Source organism: Hemicordylus capensis, chromosome 2, assembly GCF_027244095.1.
Source record: "Hemicordylus capensis ecotype Gifberg chromosome 2, rHemCap1.1.pri, whole genome shotgun sequence".
NCBI classification, from domain to species: Eukaryota; Metazoa; Chordata; class Lepidosauria; order Squamata; family Cordylidae; genus Hemicordylus; species Hemicordylus capensis.
This window is the reverse complement of record NC_069658.1, coordinates 305,401,470-305,418,047: the sequence shown is the minus strand read 5'-3', so window position 1 is coordinate 305,418,047 and position 16,578 is coordinate 305,401,470. Positions and strand designations below refer to the sequence as shown.

Sequence of the window (16,578 nt, the reverse complement as noted above, 5' to 3'; positions counted from 1 at the left end):
TAGTCATTTACATTTTATTGATTAGAACTTTGTCCCAGTGAGGATCCTGTAGAGAGAGTGTGTGTAGTGGGGGTGGGTGGAGTGAGAAAGAAAAGGGAGGGGAAGGAGAAGAAGAAAATGGAGTTGTTCCTGGAATAAAGTCTTAGTTAAACAAACATCTATATATATATTTCTCCTGGGTGTGCCCAGGAGAAATGCGTCCCGGCAGCCCAGCTGATTGGCTGGGCTGCGGGGGCGCCTGATTGGTCCTGGCGCACCCAGGAGAATGGCGGCGGCCATGGCTGGGGAGCCAGGCGGGCCTGGCCGCGGAGGCGAGGCGGCGGGCCTGGCCGGGCCCGGTGGCACTCCTGGGCCCGGACATGGCGACGGGCCCGGCGGCGGCAGCAGCACTCTCCGGCCCGGCGGCGGGGGCACCCTCGGGCCCGGCCGCGGCGGCGGCACCCTCGGGCCCAGCCGCGGCGGCGGCACCCTCGGGCCCGGCCGCGGCGGCGGCACCCTCGGGCCCGGCCGTGGAGGTAAGGCGGCGGGCCCGGCCGCAGCGCAGGCGGCGGTGGGCCCGGCCGCACTAGAGGCATAGATGCTCTGTGCCCGGGCCCACTAGTACTTTGTATTTATGAGGGAAGCAGGTATAAAAACAATAGGCTTCTGAAAGGGGGCTTCCAGGATAACAAAAGGCAGATAAAGCTATGCTAGTGTCTAGATAAGGGGTCATGGGGCTGAATAGGTTAGTTGATAGACCTAGCTGGTGGGAAAAACGAAAGCAGACATTTCCTTGATGAGCCAGTCAATCAAGGGCAAGACTATCTGGGTGCAGCTGATGATAGTTCGGTTCAGAGTTCTGTTGCTCTAGGATTCAGGTGCCAGTACATGCCATTCTTTATTCAAATGCAAACTACTGGGTGCATTTCTTGCCTTCCTGTATCTCATGGCACAAACCCTCATCCTACATTTTTGCTGGCCCAAAACAGAGGTTTTAAGCCAGAATAGGGCTGTTTTGCTAACATAAATTTCAGGGTACAGTAGATTCAGACAAACAGCTGGGGGAGAAAGCACAGCTAACTGATGTAGTAAAGCTGTCATAGAACTAAATTGTTCCTCCATTATAAAACGTCCAATTGCTTGAATGCTTTGATGCATCATAGATGTGTGGCTGAGTTGCGGCTCACCATATCCTAGAAAACCAAAGGAGGAGGCAAATCAACGATAGTGTTCCACAATCTTGCTGCACAGCCATGACATGGAGAACATCCAAATTATTGCAGAGTAATAGGGATGGGTGGGTGACATGCTGAGAAGCAGAGGCCTCACTGTTCTAGTTATCACCTCTGAAATTTGTCTATTTATCCTCCCTCACACTTGCCTCCTCCCGGCTGGCAGTGACCTTCTCTTTCCATATGTATGCTTCTCCTTCCCAGAGTACTCTCATACCATCCTCCTAATTATCCTTTTTTCAAGGTTCTTAGTGTAAAGGCAGTTGGAATGGGGTCCCTGTCACAATTCTGATATTCAGATTAGGTAAGGTGGATTGTCGTGTAAACATGGAGTGCCAAGACTTTATCTCCTCCACATTAGCACTTTTCTCAAGGTGGATGTAAATCTGTATGTCTGGCTATTCACCAGAAAAGCCCAGCTCACACACACAGACATGCATGGCTACAAGATCCTGCATCTCCCTCTCAATATGAAGAAACAATAGTTTAATTTTGGGAAACTTTTAATCAACTTGTACTGATGCCAATGCACAACAGGGTGATAAAGGTTGAATACACTTAACAAGTAGGCAAGCCAGCCAATGCACGGTTCATTATGTTCTTGCTTTGCTTTTAACAAGCAGAAACAATATCACGTTTTTGCCAAGTCATGCTCATGAAATGGCATACAACCTACAACTGTTTATATGGACACTGGAAATATTCATATGTTATTATTCAGAATAAAGTATAAGTCCAGTTCCCTATAGAAGAACCAGGAAATATTTCATACTTGTATTTCCCCCACTAACTAATATTAGGAAGGCTAGGAAGTAGTAACAGACATACTGAGTCATTGCTTATGGACATTAAAAACACATGTTACTGACAGTACACTATCATCTGGTAAACACAACAAAAACCCAAACAAATCAGAATTTTGGATTTGTTCAACAAAATAACCTGACAAAACGTAGTAAGAAACAACAAGAATTCAAGGCCAAGATTTTTTTTAAAAAGGAAACATTTCCCCACAGGTTCTTAAATCCGTTCTGCATTCAGCTACTATATACAGAAGATAACTTTGTTATGACCTACTTCCAAATTCCTGGCTCACAATTTGTTTTCAAAACAGAGCAAATTTAACATATGCAGCTGCGAAGTAGAGTAGCAGTGGACTGATAAAGTAGCCACCTTCTTGTTTGCAAGACTGTCTACTACTGCTTCAAATGAGGGGTGAAACAAAAGGGAAATTCAGTAGGGATAGCTTTAACCTCTCTTTTGTCCTGGCAGAACTCGAGTCTCCTTACAAGGACCTATCACAGCAACACTCCACCTCCCACCTTGCTGCAGTCAGCAGAAAAGTAACAGTGGTATTATCCACTACTAGATAATATGAAGGATAATATGCCTAGAGGAACATTAAATGTTTGGCTGTGCCTCCCATCACTCAGATTGGTTCAGACTTCTTCAGTAACTGTACAAGACACTTATTCCCAAATAAGGGACCCGATATTTATTCCCAGTAATGGAATACAGATGATCTGCGTGGACATACCAGCTTTGTAGGCAAGTGTCTTAAGGGGAAGAAGATCAACTCCCAGGACAACTGCTGGTACTATGCAGAGTTTTTAACAACAACAAATTCTTTGTGACTCCTTAGCAAAGCATTTGGGAAGCAGTGGAATACAGTTTACACAGTAACAAGATGGCAAAACTAAGATTAATAAATTGCAGGAAAAAAATCTAATACAACAATAAAAATTATTTAAATTTTAAATTTAGGGCAAGTGTCATATTCTCACATACTCCTTATACAAAAGCTACAGTTTGTTATATTAATTTATATTTTATTTCTCTTATAAAAACACATAGAGAAGTTGCCTTACCAAGTTGTTTTGTCTTCCATCCCTGTTTGGGCACACTGGCCTATCACTTTAGTGCTGTTTATAAGGACTGCTGGTCTTCTAGTGTTCATTGTCCTTAAAGAAAATATAAACCTGTGTTGAGCATTAAAAAAAAAAAAATTACACATGAACATTTCAATTTGTTTACAATAATCAATTTAAAGTATAAAATAATGGATCCCCACCTCATCAGTGCAAGCAAGCAATATTGTTTCATTATCAATAGCACATAAAAGATATATAATTAACAGGTCTAGAATTTGCTGCATCTCCATGTATTCCTTTTTTCTCTTTCATTCAGCATTCTGGCATGCATCAGGGTTGGGAAAAGGCTAGTTCCACCGATGCCTTTTGAAGTACTGCCGTGCCATGTATACAGAATATCCTGAGTCAGAATACTGGTCCATATTCTAGCTCCTTAATGTCTACAGTGACTAGAAGCAGTTTTCCAGCATTTAAGACAGAGGTCTTTCCCTGCCCTTCCTGGAAATGACAGGGATTGAGCCTGGGACATTTTGCATGCAAAGCATGTGCGTCACCATTAAGTCATAACTGCGGCCCCACACAAAATTCTGCCTACTTCTGCTCCAAACGCTCTTTATTTCAGCACTTCATAAAAATATGAATAATGACAGTGTGATTTCAAATAAAAATGTAGTCAACCCTATCCATATCACCAGTCTGGATAGACTGATGATCAGTGTATGAATGATCAGTATGTGTGCTGCACTGCTCCTCAGAGGCCTGGGCGTCTCCACCCTCTCAAGTAAGATGGGCAGTGATCAGGTAAAGGGCCTTCCTGGTTGTTTTGTACCATTTTTAGACTCTCTCCTCAGAGAAGCTTGGTCATCTCCATTCAGCTGTCCTTTCCCCTTCTGGCAAATACCGATTTATTTTTGCAGGCTTTTCAAGTTGGGAGGAAATTGTTTTCCTGCTGCTGTTTTTTAATCTACTGTTTTATCTTTGTATTTTTCTACTATTGGGCTTGTGATTTTATTTCTATATTGTAAGTTTTCCTGGAAACATCCATATTGAAGGTAGCAATCTAAAATAAATAAAATTCAGTGGTCTTTTGTAAACTTCCAAGCATTCCCAGTTTGCTTCTGAAGCAACAAGGAATGAAGAATAGGCTGAGTAAGGCAATCATTCTAGCGAGTACTTTTGTTTTGTTTTGTTCCCAGACTACCACCATAGCATTTAAAGAGATCCCGAGTTTCTTCCTACATGAAAAGATAGGGGGATACATATTCCCATGAATATATTAGAAAGGAGGAACAGAGAACTGAAGACCAAGAAGAGTTTTATATCAATGATAAATGAATACATTTAATAACGGTGAGGCCTTGTTTTGTCAACTCTCTCCCACCAAAGCCAACACAATTGCCTTTTGTTTATACCTTTGAACACATGCCAGGACAGTTGGTGTCAGTAGAATTATGCCCCAAAGCTATGCAAAGTAGAAGAGACTGGGCTTCAGAATACTCTGAAAAGCAGTATTCAGAGCTAACACATTACATTTAATACATTAACTTTATAGAACATTGGTGAGCACTGTATTCTACAATAGAGGTCTTGGTCATTAAGAGAGTAAGATGTCAACTTACATTTAGCACGCATGTGTGTTTAGAAAAATTCTAAGTTTATAAAATACAATAAAATATTTCCAACCATAATTATTGCTATCCTATAATGTTTCTAAAAAGGCTATTGCAGTACATAAAGATGATATTTAATTAAAGCCTGAACTCAACCTAGATAATCACCAGAAAGACCAATGATAAAAAACCTCCCTAGCCCTCAGAACACCTAACAAAGAAAGTTCCTCCAACACACACATTGAACCAGCATGTAGTTTATTAGAGCAGCAATGGAATTCAGTTGCAAATTCTTCATTGACCCTGCTCTGACACAGTGAGCAGCAGCTCACTTTTTAGAAATTAATTAATGGAAAATTTTCCTGGAATCATCATTTCTAACACACTTTCAAAACAAGTAATAAAATTATAGTTTTGTTATAATACAATTAGATCAAGTCCCTGTCTGGCGGCTTATAATCTAATACATGAAGATGACTGGGGAAGAACATAAGAACAGCCCTGCTGCTGGATCAGGCCCAAGGCCTACCAGTCAAGCATCCTGCTTCCACACAGTACAGGTGGATAGGGGCATGCCCTCTCTCTTGCCACTGCTCCCCTGCAACTGGTATTTAGAAACATCTTGCCTCTGAGGCTGGAGATCGCCTATAGCAGGTCTGCTTTTGGACTACAATAGCACTAGCAATAGCAATAGCACTTACATTTATATACCGCTCTATAGCTGGAGCTCTCTAAGCGGTTTACAATGATTTTTAGCATATTGCCCCCAACATTCTGGGTACTCATTTTACCAACCTCGGAAGGATGGAAGGCTGAGTCAACCTTGAGCCCCTGGTCAGGATCGAACTTGTAACCTTCTGGTTACAGGGCGGCAGTTTTACCACTACGCCACCAGGGGCTCCCATAACCCCCAGCCACAGTGGCCAATAGCCAGGGATTTTGGGAGTTGTAGGCTAACATCTGCAGGAGGGCTGAAGTTCAGCAGCACGGGCTATAGCCACCAGCTAGCAGCCATTGATAGACCTGTCCAAGCCCCTTTTAAAGCCAACCAATCTAGTGATCATCACTACATCCTGTGGCAGAGAATTCCATAGATTAATTATGTGGTGTGTGAAAAAGTACTTCCTTTTGTCGGTCCTAGATTTCCTGGCTGACCCTGGATGACCCTTGGTTCTAGTGTAGTGAGAGAGGAAGAACATTCTCTCTCTGTCCACGCATAATTTTATACACTTCTATCAGGTCACTTTAGTCACCTCTTTTCCAAACTAAAAAACCCCAGATTTTGTAGACTTGCTTTAGAAGAAAGATGCACTTTTGGCACCCACTCACCCAGTTTGGAGAGATCCTTTTGCAGCTCCTCACAATCTGTTGTAGATTTCACTACCCTAAATATTTTAGTGTCATCAGCAAATTTGGCCACTGGTTACCTCAACCTCTAGATCATTTATGAATGTGTTAAGGAGCACTGGTCCCAGTACAGATCCCTAGGGGACTCCACTTCTTACTTCCTCCCTTTACTTCCCAACAGGTTAGTGAGGCAAGACTTGCCCTTGCAGAGGTCACGTTGGTTCTCCTTCAGCAAGGCCTGTTCTATATGTTTAATAATTTTGTCCTTAAGTATGCTTTCCATCAATTTGCCCATCACAGAAGCTACCAGCCTGTAGTTTCCCAGATTCCCCTGGAGCAGGAAATTGGAGTTTACATTAGCTACTTTCCAGTCCTCCGATACAGAGCTTGATTGTAAGGACAAATTACATATTTTTGCTAGGAAATCAGCAATTTCACATTTGAGTTCCTTCAGAACTCCTGGGTGAATGCCATCTGGCACTGACAATTTTTTAATTTTTAGTTTTTCAAGACAGTTTAGAACATCCTCTCTGCAGAAAAAAATCAGCAGAAAAGAGCCCCTGGTGGCGCAGTGGTAAAACTGCCGTCTTGTAACCAGAAGGTTACAAGTTCGATCCTGACCAGGGGCTCAAGGTTGACTCAGCCTTCCATCCTTCCGAGGTCGGTAAAATGAGTACCCAGAATGTTGGGGGGCAATATGCTAAATCATTGTAAACCGCTTAGAGAGCTTCCAGCTATAGAGCGGTATATAAATGTAAGTGCTATTGCTATTGCTATTGCTATAAGGGCCAAACACAGAATCCCATGGAACTCCCAAGAGAAAGAAGAAGAACCATGAACCGAAAAATGGCATAGAAATAAAAGGTTGTGGAAAGTTTGCTTAATTTCTGCACACCCATCAAGCTCTTGTACAAAACAGAAAGCAGAGCCAAAAAAACGCTGTAAGGGACAAACCCCATGCACAAAAGACTAGTGTATGTATAGATAAAGGAAAGTCTTTATCTATATTTCCCACTAACTGTTTCAACACAGGTATTTTTGATGCAAGTATTCCATTGATACAATGTTCACAGTCTTTGACACAGAGAGCTTTGACCATTTACACGAAACCAGCTGTTTCCTGACCTGCTTGGCCCCTTAGACACACACACTTCCTTTTGTATGAATGTTGCGTTTGTCTATGGAAATAAGACAAAACGTTTGTCTATGGAAATAATCCAGTTATCTGTACTAAGCTCATAAACAGAAAGAGAATTACTACCTGGATAGTCTACCTACCTTCAAATGGAAGGGAAAGAAGGGAGCAATTGCACCATTTTGTCAAAACTATGAATATACTATGGGTGCTTCCTCACTTCACTTCATGTACCATGTTATCTGAAACAATCTCTCTACCACTGCAGTCATAATACTCAATTGGGATTTAACAAATGTTAAATCCAACCCTTATTACTTCTGTTCCAGCCTTAACTTGCAGTGCAGACAGCACAATTATGGCTGTAATTCTATGCATGCTGACTTGGGAGGAATCCCCCATCCAACTCTATAGGCCTTACTTCTGATTAAACATACATAAAATTGTGCTATTAGTTACTTGTGCAAGCTAAAGCATCCTTTTGTATAGCTTAGCAAATAATTGTGAATAGACATTAGTTTGTTGCTTTCAAAACTGGGATGAATACAAAAGGAATGCCAAGTATAAACAAGTACAGTTATAAGAGTAGCAATTATTGATGATGTCATTCTGGGATGCAAAGATATAGATCAACATATGCATTTGGTATTCAAAATTTTAATTTTATATATTGTCAAGGTAACATTTTGTCAAAACTAAGCATTCAGGCAATTAGTTATAATTCTCCATGAGTAATCATAACAAATCTAAAAGAGACATGTTTAAGGTTTTTATGGTGTTTATAGCATACTTTATCATTTGTAAAGTAAGACATTAACCTATAATGTGATATTTTCAAGTTAATCCATTTGAAGAAGGCCGACCAGCATAGTACAGGCATCCCTCGCCAACCGCTAAGGTTCTGTTCTGGCAAAACCTTGCCGTTGGCAAATTTGCAGTTGGTGAGGCATTAAAGTCTATGGGAAACGGGGTTAGGGGAACCATGACCACTAAAAGACCAAAAAGACCTTTAAAATAAAGGGGGGGGGAATACCCCCCAAAATAACATAAAATCCTGTAATGAATCCTAGAATGACCCAAGAATCACCAAGAGGAATGAGCAGATCGGACCTCTGGAAATATTTTGAACCCCCCAAAATCACTCAAAGGCATTTTAAATTGGCAAAGGACAGCAAGGTCAGCAAATGTCACCAAGAGGAATGAGCAGATCGAACCTCTGAACCCCCAGAATCGCTGGGAAACACCCCCCCGTTACTATAAAACCTTGCCAACCATGGATACTTGGGTCGTGGTTGGCAAGGCCTGTCACAGTTTCCTATTTGCATATACTCAAAACCGTGACTGGTAAAACCATGGTTGGCATGGGGTGACTGTACAATATGGGGAAGGGAAACAACATGCTCAGTTCCAGCTCCAAAACTGAAAACATAAATGTTAAGAATGCCAAAACCAGAAGTGAAAGTAAACCACTGCCAGTGCTACATATCAGACTCAGAGGCTATTTAGGTTACAAGACATGTGACAACATGCTATGTCTACCCTATAATCTTTAAAATAAAGTTAAAAAACCACCACCACCACAGGAACTTTGTAGCATATGAAGTGCAGCAAGAGTAGTATTATCTGCCACAGTGTACAAAGATCAAGCAACAATATAGAGAGTGGCTGGCCAAACTATGTATTCGGAGTTGGAACACTTTGCAATGTACTTCAGTACACATACATTATTTTTTAATTATTATTTTACATTTATATCCCGCTCTTCCTCCAAGGAGCCCAGAGCGGTGTACTACATACTTAAGTTTCTCCTCACAACAACCCTGCGAAGTAGGTTAGGCTGAGGGAGAAGTGACTGGCCCAGAGTCACCCAGCAAGTATCATGGCTGAATGGGGATTTGAACTCAGGTCTCCCCGGTTCTAGTCCAGCACTCTTACCACTATACCACGCTAGCTTTTACATGATTCTGACATACATGATTCTGAGTGGGACTCCATAAGTGAAATAAATCATGTATGAAGCAACCCTATTAAGTATCACAGCAGGAAATATCCATTTAAAATCTTTTATTCATATGCCTTATCAAAATATGTAAAAAACTTGTTTCCACTGAAAAAATAAACAAAAATTGTAGAAAATCAAAGCGGTTCTGTAGGCATATCAGTCAATATTCTAAAAGTCAACAAAAAGTTACACCATTTCCACAAGTTTATGTTCTGTCCTCCTTCAAGTCTCAAAAGTTCCATGAGTTTAGACACCAGAACTATATACAAAGTTGTATTCAACTACTAGAATTTTTTTGAGGTCTCCAGTATTTTGCCACAATTTTTGCAGAGATTAACAATGAAGAGATTAGTAGATAAGGTTCAACTTTTATGTGTCCTTTAAAGAAACTGCAAGAGTATGACCAGGGGCTCTAGAGGTAAATAGTTAATAGTCATTTTTTAAATCACTTTCAATATTTTATTCCAGTATCTTCTCACTGCTGGACAGGCTCACCATATACACAGCAAGAAATATCTACTTCCAGAGGAAACAAGGTAAAGTCCTCAAGTCTCTATTCCTTTTGACGTTTTGATCTGAAAAGGAATTTTGCATTTAGCATACTGATTTGTTGTCTCATTTCCCTGAACAATGGGAAGTTTGGGACAGCCTTTTGCAGGAGGTAAAGTTGGTAACTTGTGGTGCCTGTTGCAATAGTGTGCTTATCTGCAAAGTTAGTAACATATCATTCAGCAAGTCACCAAATACACATGCAAGCAATGCTAGTCTCAAAACAGCACCAGACTAGCACTCCAAGATCCTAGCAAATTGTTCTTCAACAAGAAACCTTAGCAACTCTTGCTACTCCAAAACAGGGCCAGTCCATCCATGTGACAGACTGAAGTGGTCATCCTCAGACTGCAGATTAGCAGAGGCTAACACCCATCTCCACTGCTTCCACAAAGACATACTAGGCCACCATCCACACTCTTTCATTCCCCTCTTCCTTTTCAAATGCATGCAGTATGAATATCAGTGTATTTACCTAGCAGTGCACTTTGCAGAGATGACGGCATTTGGCACCCCAGCTTAGGGTCAGAAGATCTTGGGTCTGGTCCAATCTCAAAACCAAGCTTGCAGACCGAGCTAGTCAGGTTTACTCAAAATGAAATGCGGTGTTAACATTAAAATAGCATTTATTTCCAAGTAGGAAACACCTATATCGGGCAGCAGCAATACAGGAAGATGCTGAAAGGCATCATCTCATATTGCACGAGAGATGGCAATGGTAAACACACACACACCCCGTATTCTACCAAAGAAAACCACATGGCTCTGTGGTCACCAGGAGTCGACACCGACCCGAAAGCACACTTTAATTATGCACAAGATGGAGTTTAAGCTGGTCCCCCCCGCCTCCATCCTCCCCTCTCTGTGCCATTGTAATGCCAAGGGGAAAGGATGGAGCTGAATGTCTTCTATTCATTTCTGCTTCCACTAACAGAACCTAGAAACATCCCCAGCCAAAACACACCAGGCTTTTGAGGGGAGTGCTAGATTCCTTTAGAGCATTAACATCCTGCTAATGTTCTGAAGTCTGTCACACAAGCTGAGGGGAGGGGTACACTGAGTTTCAGCACATGGTTCTCCTTCCCTTTCTACAGCAGGCACATAGCTGAGCATGCATTGACTTCAAGTCCCATGTGTTCCTCATATGGGGAACCAATAGCACAGCTGCAGCGTGGGAAACCAGAGAGTTCCTGATTACTTCCTAGGGAGCCCTTCAAGTACCCCAAGGGGTACTAGTACCCCCTGTTGGAAACCCCTGCTTTAGAGAGTATGGAAACATTTAATTATCAAAGAGGGAGAGGCTGTGGGCTGCCCCTGTGATCAAGGAATGACACGCTGGAATGGGAGATGTGCACTCACATCTTTATCACTTGGGGTAGGCTGGTTGAATGTAGTATAATTCAAACAGGCTCTTACTAATTCTTTATTGGTAAAAATCCAACCCCACAGATACAGGGCTCCACTACAATACTGCATAGTACACACCACCAAGATGGAAACCGACACCAGAACAATTATGTAGAATATGCAGAGACTTCAAGTAAACTAATTTTACGAAGAGCATCTAGATGTCTGTAGTAACCAGTCTCCCCCTCCACTACAGAATTAACAGGAAGTGAACTCCTGTCTTGACTGACAGACTGATGACCTCCAGGGCTCAGCCAATCAGTCCAACAGGTTGGTGGGACATGAGAGCTGCAGGGGGTGGGATTCTGGGAACAAAAAAGGAAGTCATGGCAGAGAGTACGGACTAGTCTGAAGCCTGTGCAAGGAGGACATGTGACAATGGAGTTTTGCTGCAGCAGGATGACTGTAGATCCTTGTGAGACACGGTTGAAGGAGGCTTGATTCTCATCAGGAGCTTGGTGAGTTCAAGGGAACAGGATGCCAAGGCTAGGGGCTTCAGAGGTTTAGGGCAGGAGAAAGTGTTTTAGTAAAAATTTGCGTTAGAATTTCTGTTTCTTTGGTGTGTGTGCTTTGCATTGTCCTAAGTATCTGTTCTTTGCAACTGAGTAACTAAGAGTTCAAAGTGTGCTGCCCTGGAATAATGGGGGTGTTTTTGAAGTATTTGTGTAACCAATTAAGTATTTTAAGTGTTTCTAAAAAGCTAAAAGCTTCAGGCAGAACCAGTTTGTAGTAATTGAAAATTATTATTTTTTGGGTTCTTTACCTTTTACAAGCCTCCAAGGGTGGTTATTAACTGAGCAGGAAAAAAGCGGGGAGGCAAAAGTGGGATTTCTCTGGTGCAGAACACATCTCAAAGATAGCTTGGCCAAAAATTAACAATTAAGAATTAACTCCAAGTGCAGGCAGATGCACGGGAGAGAGAGGTTTTATTCTCTCTCTCTGGCAAGGGGAAGCAAAGTGAAACGGGGATTGCTAGTCATCCCAAACCCTTTTGGGAAAGACTTTCTATAGAGGTGGCTTGGTGGCAGCAAGATTTACCCTACCAGAATATTTTCTTTTTCTTTCTGGGTTTTAGAAAGTTAAAGATTTTTAAGCCTGCCAGTCTGCTTCTCATGCAGAGGAAAGGGATGACTCAGTGCTAGAGTCTTCCCTTGTGCTGCAGAACTGGTTTAGACCAGTAAGTGAGATTATCCATTAACTTTGCCTGAGTCAGGAAAGGTAATTTTTTCCACTACCCACAATCCGCTACAGTGTCGAAGGGCAAGCTTGGAAAATACTTACCAGCTACATAATTTGGAAGGAGCACCTGTAGAGCAGCCAGTCTGATGAGCACTCTCTCTCTCCAAACATGTCAGGAGGACATTGGAATGTCCTTAGACGTCATGACAGGCACATTCCCAGCACAACCCCTTTCTAAGTTCATGAGCCAGTAAGGTATTATCCAAACTGGACATAAATCTCTTGAAATTATCACACATGTTGAAAACTGACAGTACTGCAAAGATATCCCACACAAATATCTCACGTTGCAACTGAGGTACATCAAGTTAAATCAACACCTCCATTGCCCCCTCATGACTGCTCCCCGCAACCAATAGCATGAAGACATATTGGCTCACATACTAACGTCACATGCTCATAAGAACATGTGCAACGAGGAAGGAAATGTTCACCAATCCCTTTTCTTCTGCTGCCCCCAGTGTTCCCCAAAAGTGTCCACCTGTAGTTTAGGGACTCTTCGGGGACATTTGGACAGTGATATGGTTGAAGATTCAGACATGCAGGTGCTCTCCATGACAGGCCCTATGGCCATGCCCCACCCTAACAGCCAGAGAAGCCAAGAAGTACCAGCGCTCTGTCCCTGCACGTCCCCCCTCCAGTACACCCCTGCATTTGGAGGGCAGGGGGGGGGGAAACAGAGCTAAGTGGGGGGATTGGCAAAAATCACTCCTCTCCTCCTTGGACATGCATAACATGCTTATGCAGGTGCAACATTAATCAATGTGAGCCATTGTGTTTTTAGTACTCTACTATGAAAAAAGGAGGTCAAAAACCCAGGAAATTTATCATATTTAACTAAAAGCGTGAGAAAACAGGTATGTCCTAAGGGTCTTTTTAAAAATCAAGGAGCATGTTAGCTACACACTAGAACAGTTGTTCGAGGGGCAGCTGTGTTAGTCTTTTGCTGCAAAAACAGACCAATATATTTATTATAGCATAAGCTTTTATGGATTAAGATAAATTGGTAGAATGCATCAAGAGATCTGATTCTAATTCAGCAGTCTTGCACTGGAATCTCCCTTGGAAATTCCCTTGTTGGTGACCTTTAAGACAGAGAATGTCCTAGCTGATTTAACTCTGATGCTGATTTAAAAGTCACCATAATTCAACAAGTCAACTTCAAAGCGAGACTCCAGCATGAAACTGCCAAATTAGAATTTCCCCCAAAGATTTTGTTCTATCAATTCAGGCTTGAATCAAGATAATAGTTTCCTGCCCCATTCCAGGGTTTGTTCACTTAGCATAGATAGGAAGATGTTTTAACCCATTACTGCTGTTGTGAAATGTCACTGTGCTTTTCCTACATACATTTAAGCTTTACATACTGCTGACAAGACTGTACCTCTTGCATTTCATAGCCATTTCACATTTCCATTTTCCACATCCACTCTCTACCCATAATATAATATGTTACATCTGTTAATATAATAGCTGCATCATATATATACACCCACACTAGCCAATCTAGGATAGTACTTCATTCATCCAATACTGTGGAGCATGGTTCACAAAAGCCAATGCTACAATATATTTTTAAGGTGCCACAAGATGCTTTGTTATATTAGTTAGACTAAAAGGGTATGATATGTGCCAGAAGCTTAGAATAGCTAGCAGCCCATCAGGAGCCATTAATCAGGCATCCATTGTTCACCATCATGTAACAAGTCATACAAACACCTAGAAAGAGGAGGCTCTCTCCCCACCCTTCTTCCATACAACCAAGCAGCATGACAGTAACAATACTTTTGTACTTTACTCTTTCTGGTCATATAATTCTCTAGCTTCATGTCATTGTTTTGATAGTTATTTTAGTCAGGGGTGTAGCAAGGTTGTAGTGGACCCAGAGACAAGATTTTAAAATGCCCCCCCCCCGAAGCTCAGCTCATGAAGTAAAGAAATCTTAAATGAGGCTGAATATATATATCTCCTATGTGCCACAACAGAACATCATCCTAAATTATTTTTCAATTTTTTTTGTCAATTGTGGACGATGCAAGTCATTTAAGGGTACTAGAGAAAGACATGCTGTTCTGGTAGCTCCAGGTCTTAACGCTCACATCAGTTTCGGAGGATGAATACAACTGAAGGAAGCCCGGGCGGGTGTGCGGCTGAGAGAGTCAGTCATGTGACTTGCCTCTGGGGGCCCCCCCAAGGCAGTGGGCCCCCAGGCAACTGTCTCCCCTTGCCCTATTATAGTTACGCCCCTGATTTTAGTTATATGGCAATGAAAAATAGAAGCAGAAAATATAACCACAGAATCAAAGGATGGGCAACAGCCAGGTAACATATGGCAACTTCATTAAGGTCACCTGCAAAAATAATAATCCCATGGATTTGTCCCAGCAGGCAGAGATTACTCAGCATACCCACAGCATCTAGACTCAACACTGTGTTACCAACTGAGTTTATTCTGCCTACTCCCAGAAGCCTCCCTGGTTGCAACTGTATCTCGAGGCTTGGAGACTGCACTTTTATGCTCAGGAGCTGCACCACAATGTGAGCTCTCTGTTTATGTTACACATGGGGACAAGTTGCTTAGTTGGCAGTGGACTGGTCACCCCTAGATTTGGGCTGCAAGTAACACAAATTGCAAAAGGGATTAACTTCATACACCCTCTCCCTACATGGGGGCCTGGCTAAGCAGACTCCAGAACTAGCTATTGCGAGTTATCGGGCATCCAAGGTCATTTTGGACTTAGGATGAACTCCCCTCATCCTCTTTCAAGAGAGATAACACCTGCTGCAAATGAAGCAGTTAGGCCAGGAAGATAAAGCAGATGAAGCAGCAGACTCCCTCATGATAAAGATGAGTCACTGACGTAACTTTGAAAAGGTGTACATCGAAACTTTTGATAGAACTATTGGGAAGCACTTCCCAGCACAGGATACTTTTGGAGGTACCTGCACACTCCAATTGTCTTCACAATCAGCCTTGAATACAATAGGTGATTCACACACCTTCCCACCCAGAAATGAGGATCAGGCACAATGCATTCCAAGAAGCCTGTACAGGCTTACCCTATTAAGCAAAGTATGACAAAAGAAAAGTGCCCTCAAGGCACATTTTGAGATATAAGTATCCCTAACTCCGTGACCCAGGGTGCTCCCTTGTGCTTCACACTTGGGACTCCATCAGACTGCAACAAGGACTTCAACAAGACCATCTTCGTGCTCCCTCATGTATTATACACCTGCAACAAGAACTCCAGCAGACCCACCTTGGTGTGCCCCTCTCTATTGAGGCCACCTGAGCTGAAATCACTACCTGGATTGACCCCTGTACCAATCCAGCCAGCTTTCCTAGCAGGCGCAGGAAGCCAGGTCCACCTAGAAGCCATTCTCATGGGCATCCCTCCACACTAATTCCTACAACTCTCCTGCTTTTCACATCACCTCCCCGATGTATGCTAGTCTCCTGTATTAGATCTTGAGGACAGATGATATAGCCTTTTGCCCGGCTCCTTCAGGGCTGAATCTATCCCTCTCTCTAATTTCTGAAACCTTATCCCCCTATCTTAAAGTAACTCTCTAGCCTACCTGGGAATTTACACATAATTTGGAACTTTAAGCTAAACGTGCCTTAAAATAGTCAGTTTTTAAACATATCTGTAGTACTTTTTATGCTAGGACTGCATAGTAACCTAGTCTTATTGCTTTTGTTTTTCTTACAATAAACTCCTTTTATTAATTAAAACCTCTCGCCCAAGCCAGTTTTCTTGAGTTCAGATGCTTTCACATATTAAAAGTGTTTGGAAATGTCTTACCCTTTTTGAGCTAAATTCCCCACATTCGCCCGAACTGGGGTTGTTGACCAATCATCCCCAAGGCAGTTCCATCAACAACTGGTAAACAGAAGAGCCATCTTTAACTTTCACTTTTTAACACTTAAGACCTACAAGGGCATCCAGAGCGGGAGAGAGAGCAAGAGGAGCCAGTTGCCTCCCCTGGATTGTGTCAGATTCCACTGAATTCAATGGGACATATTCCCAGGGAGGGAATAATGGATTTCTGGCTTCCCCCCTCCCCCCCCCAAACTGGAAAAAGTGCTGGGGATGCCCATGATAAGAAAAGAATTGCTCTGAAAATGTGCTACAGATTTTGATAACATCTATTTTCCAATAATGGAGACCTTGATATGAAAAAACCAAGACATCAGATGGGGACA

General features: G+C 42.3%; 2 protein-coding genes across 8 annotated transcripts in view; one reads left to right on the top strand and one right to left on the bottom strand.

The window, feature by feature from the left end:
- LOC128345030 (ctenidin-3-like) overlaps positions 1-16,578 on the top strand; it is a 39,544-nt gene that overhangs the window by 999 nt on the left and 21,967 nt on the right. Inside the window, exons 2-4 of one of the 3 annotated variants that reach the window (XR_008316214.1) lie at positions 4,279-4,432; positions 9,645-9,712; positions 11,175-16,426. Coding sequence is in view for 1 of the 3 variants with exons in the window: in XM_053296339.1 (XP_053152314.1) it covers positions 266-515; positions 9,645-9,712 (318 nt within the window). In the remaining 2 variants the exon portion in view is untranslated. Of the gene's footprint in view, positions 1-100; positions 516-4,278; positions 4,433-9,644; positions 9,713-11,174; positions 16,427-16,578 lie in introns of those variants that run through there. The other 2 variants (XR_008316213.1, XM_053296339.1) reach the window with 2 other exon arrangements.
- ARHGEF3 (Rho guanine nucleotide exchange factor 3) overlaps positions 1-16,578 on the bottom strand; it is a 245,027-nt gene that overhangs the window by 217,873 nt on the left and 10,576 nt on the right. For 4 of the 5 annotated variants that reach the window (XM_053296329.1, XM_053296326.1, XM_053296330.1 and 1 more), the window contains exon 3: positions 3,080-3,190. In XM_053296329.1, coding sequence (XP_053152304.1) covers positions 3,080-3,190 — 111 coding nt within the window. The remainder of the gene's footprint in view (positions 1-3,079; positions 3,191-16,578) is intronic. The other variant, XM_053296328.1, reaches the window with a different exon arrangement.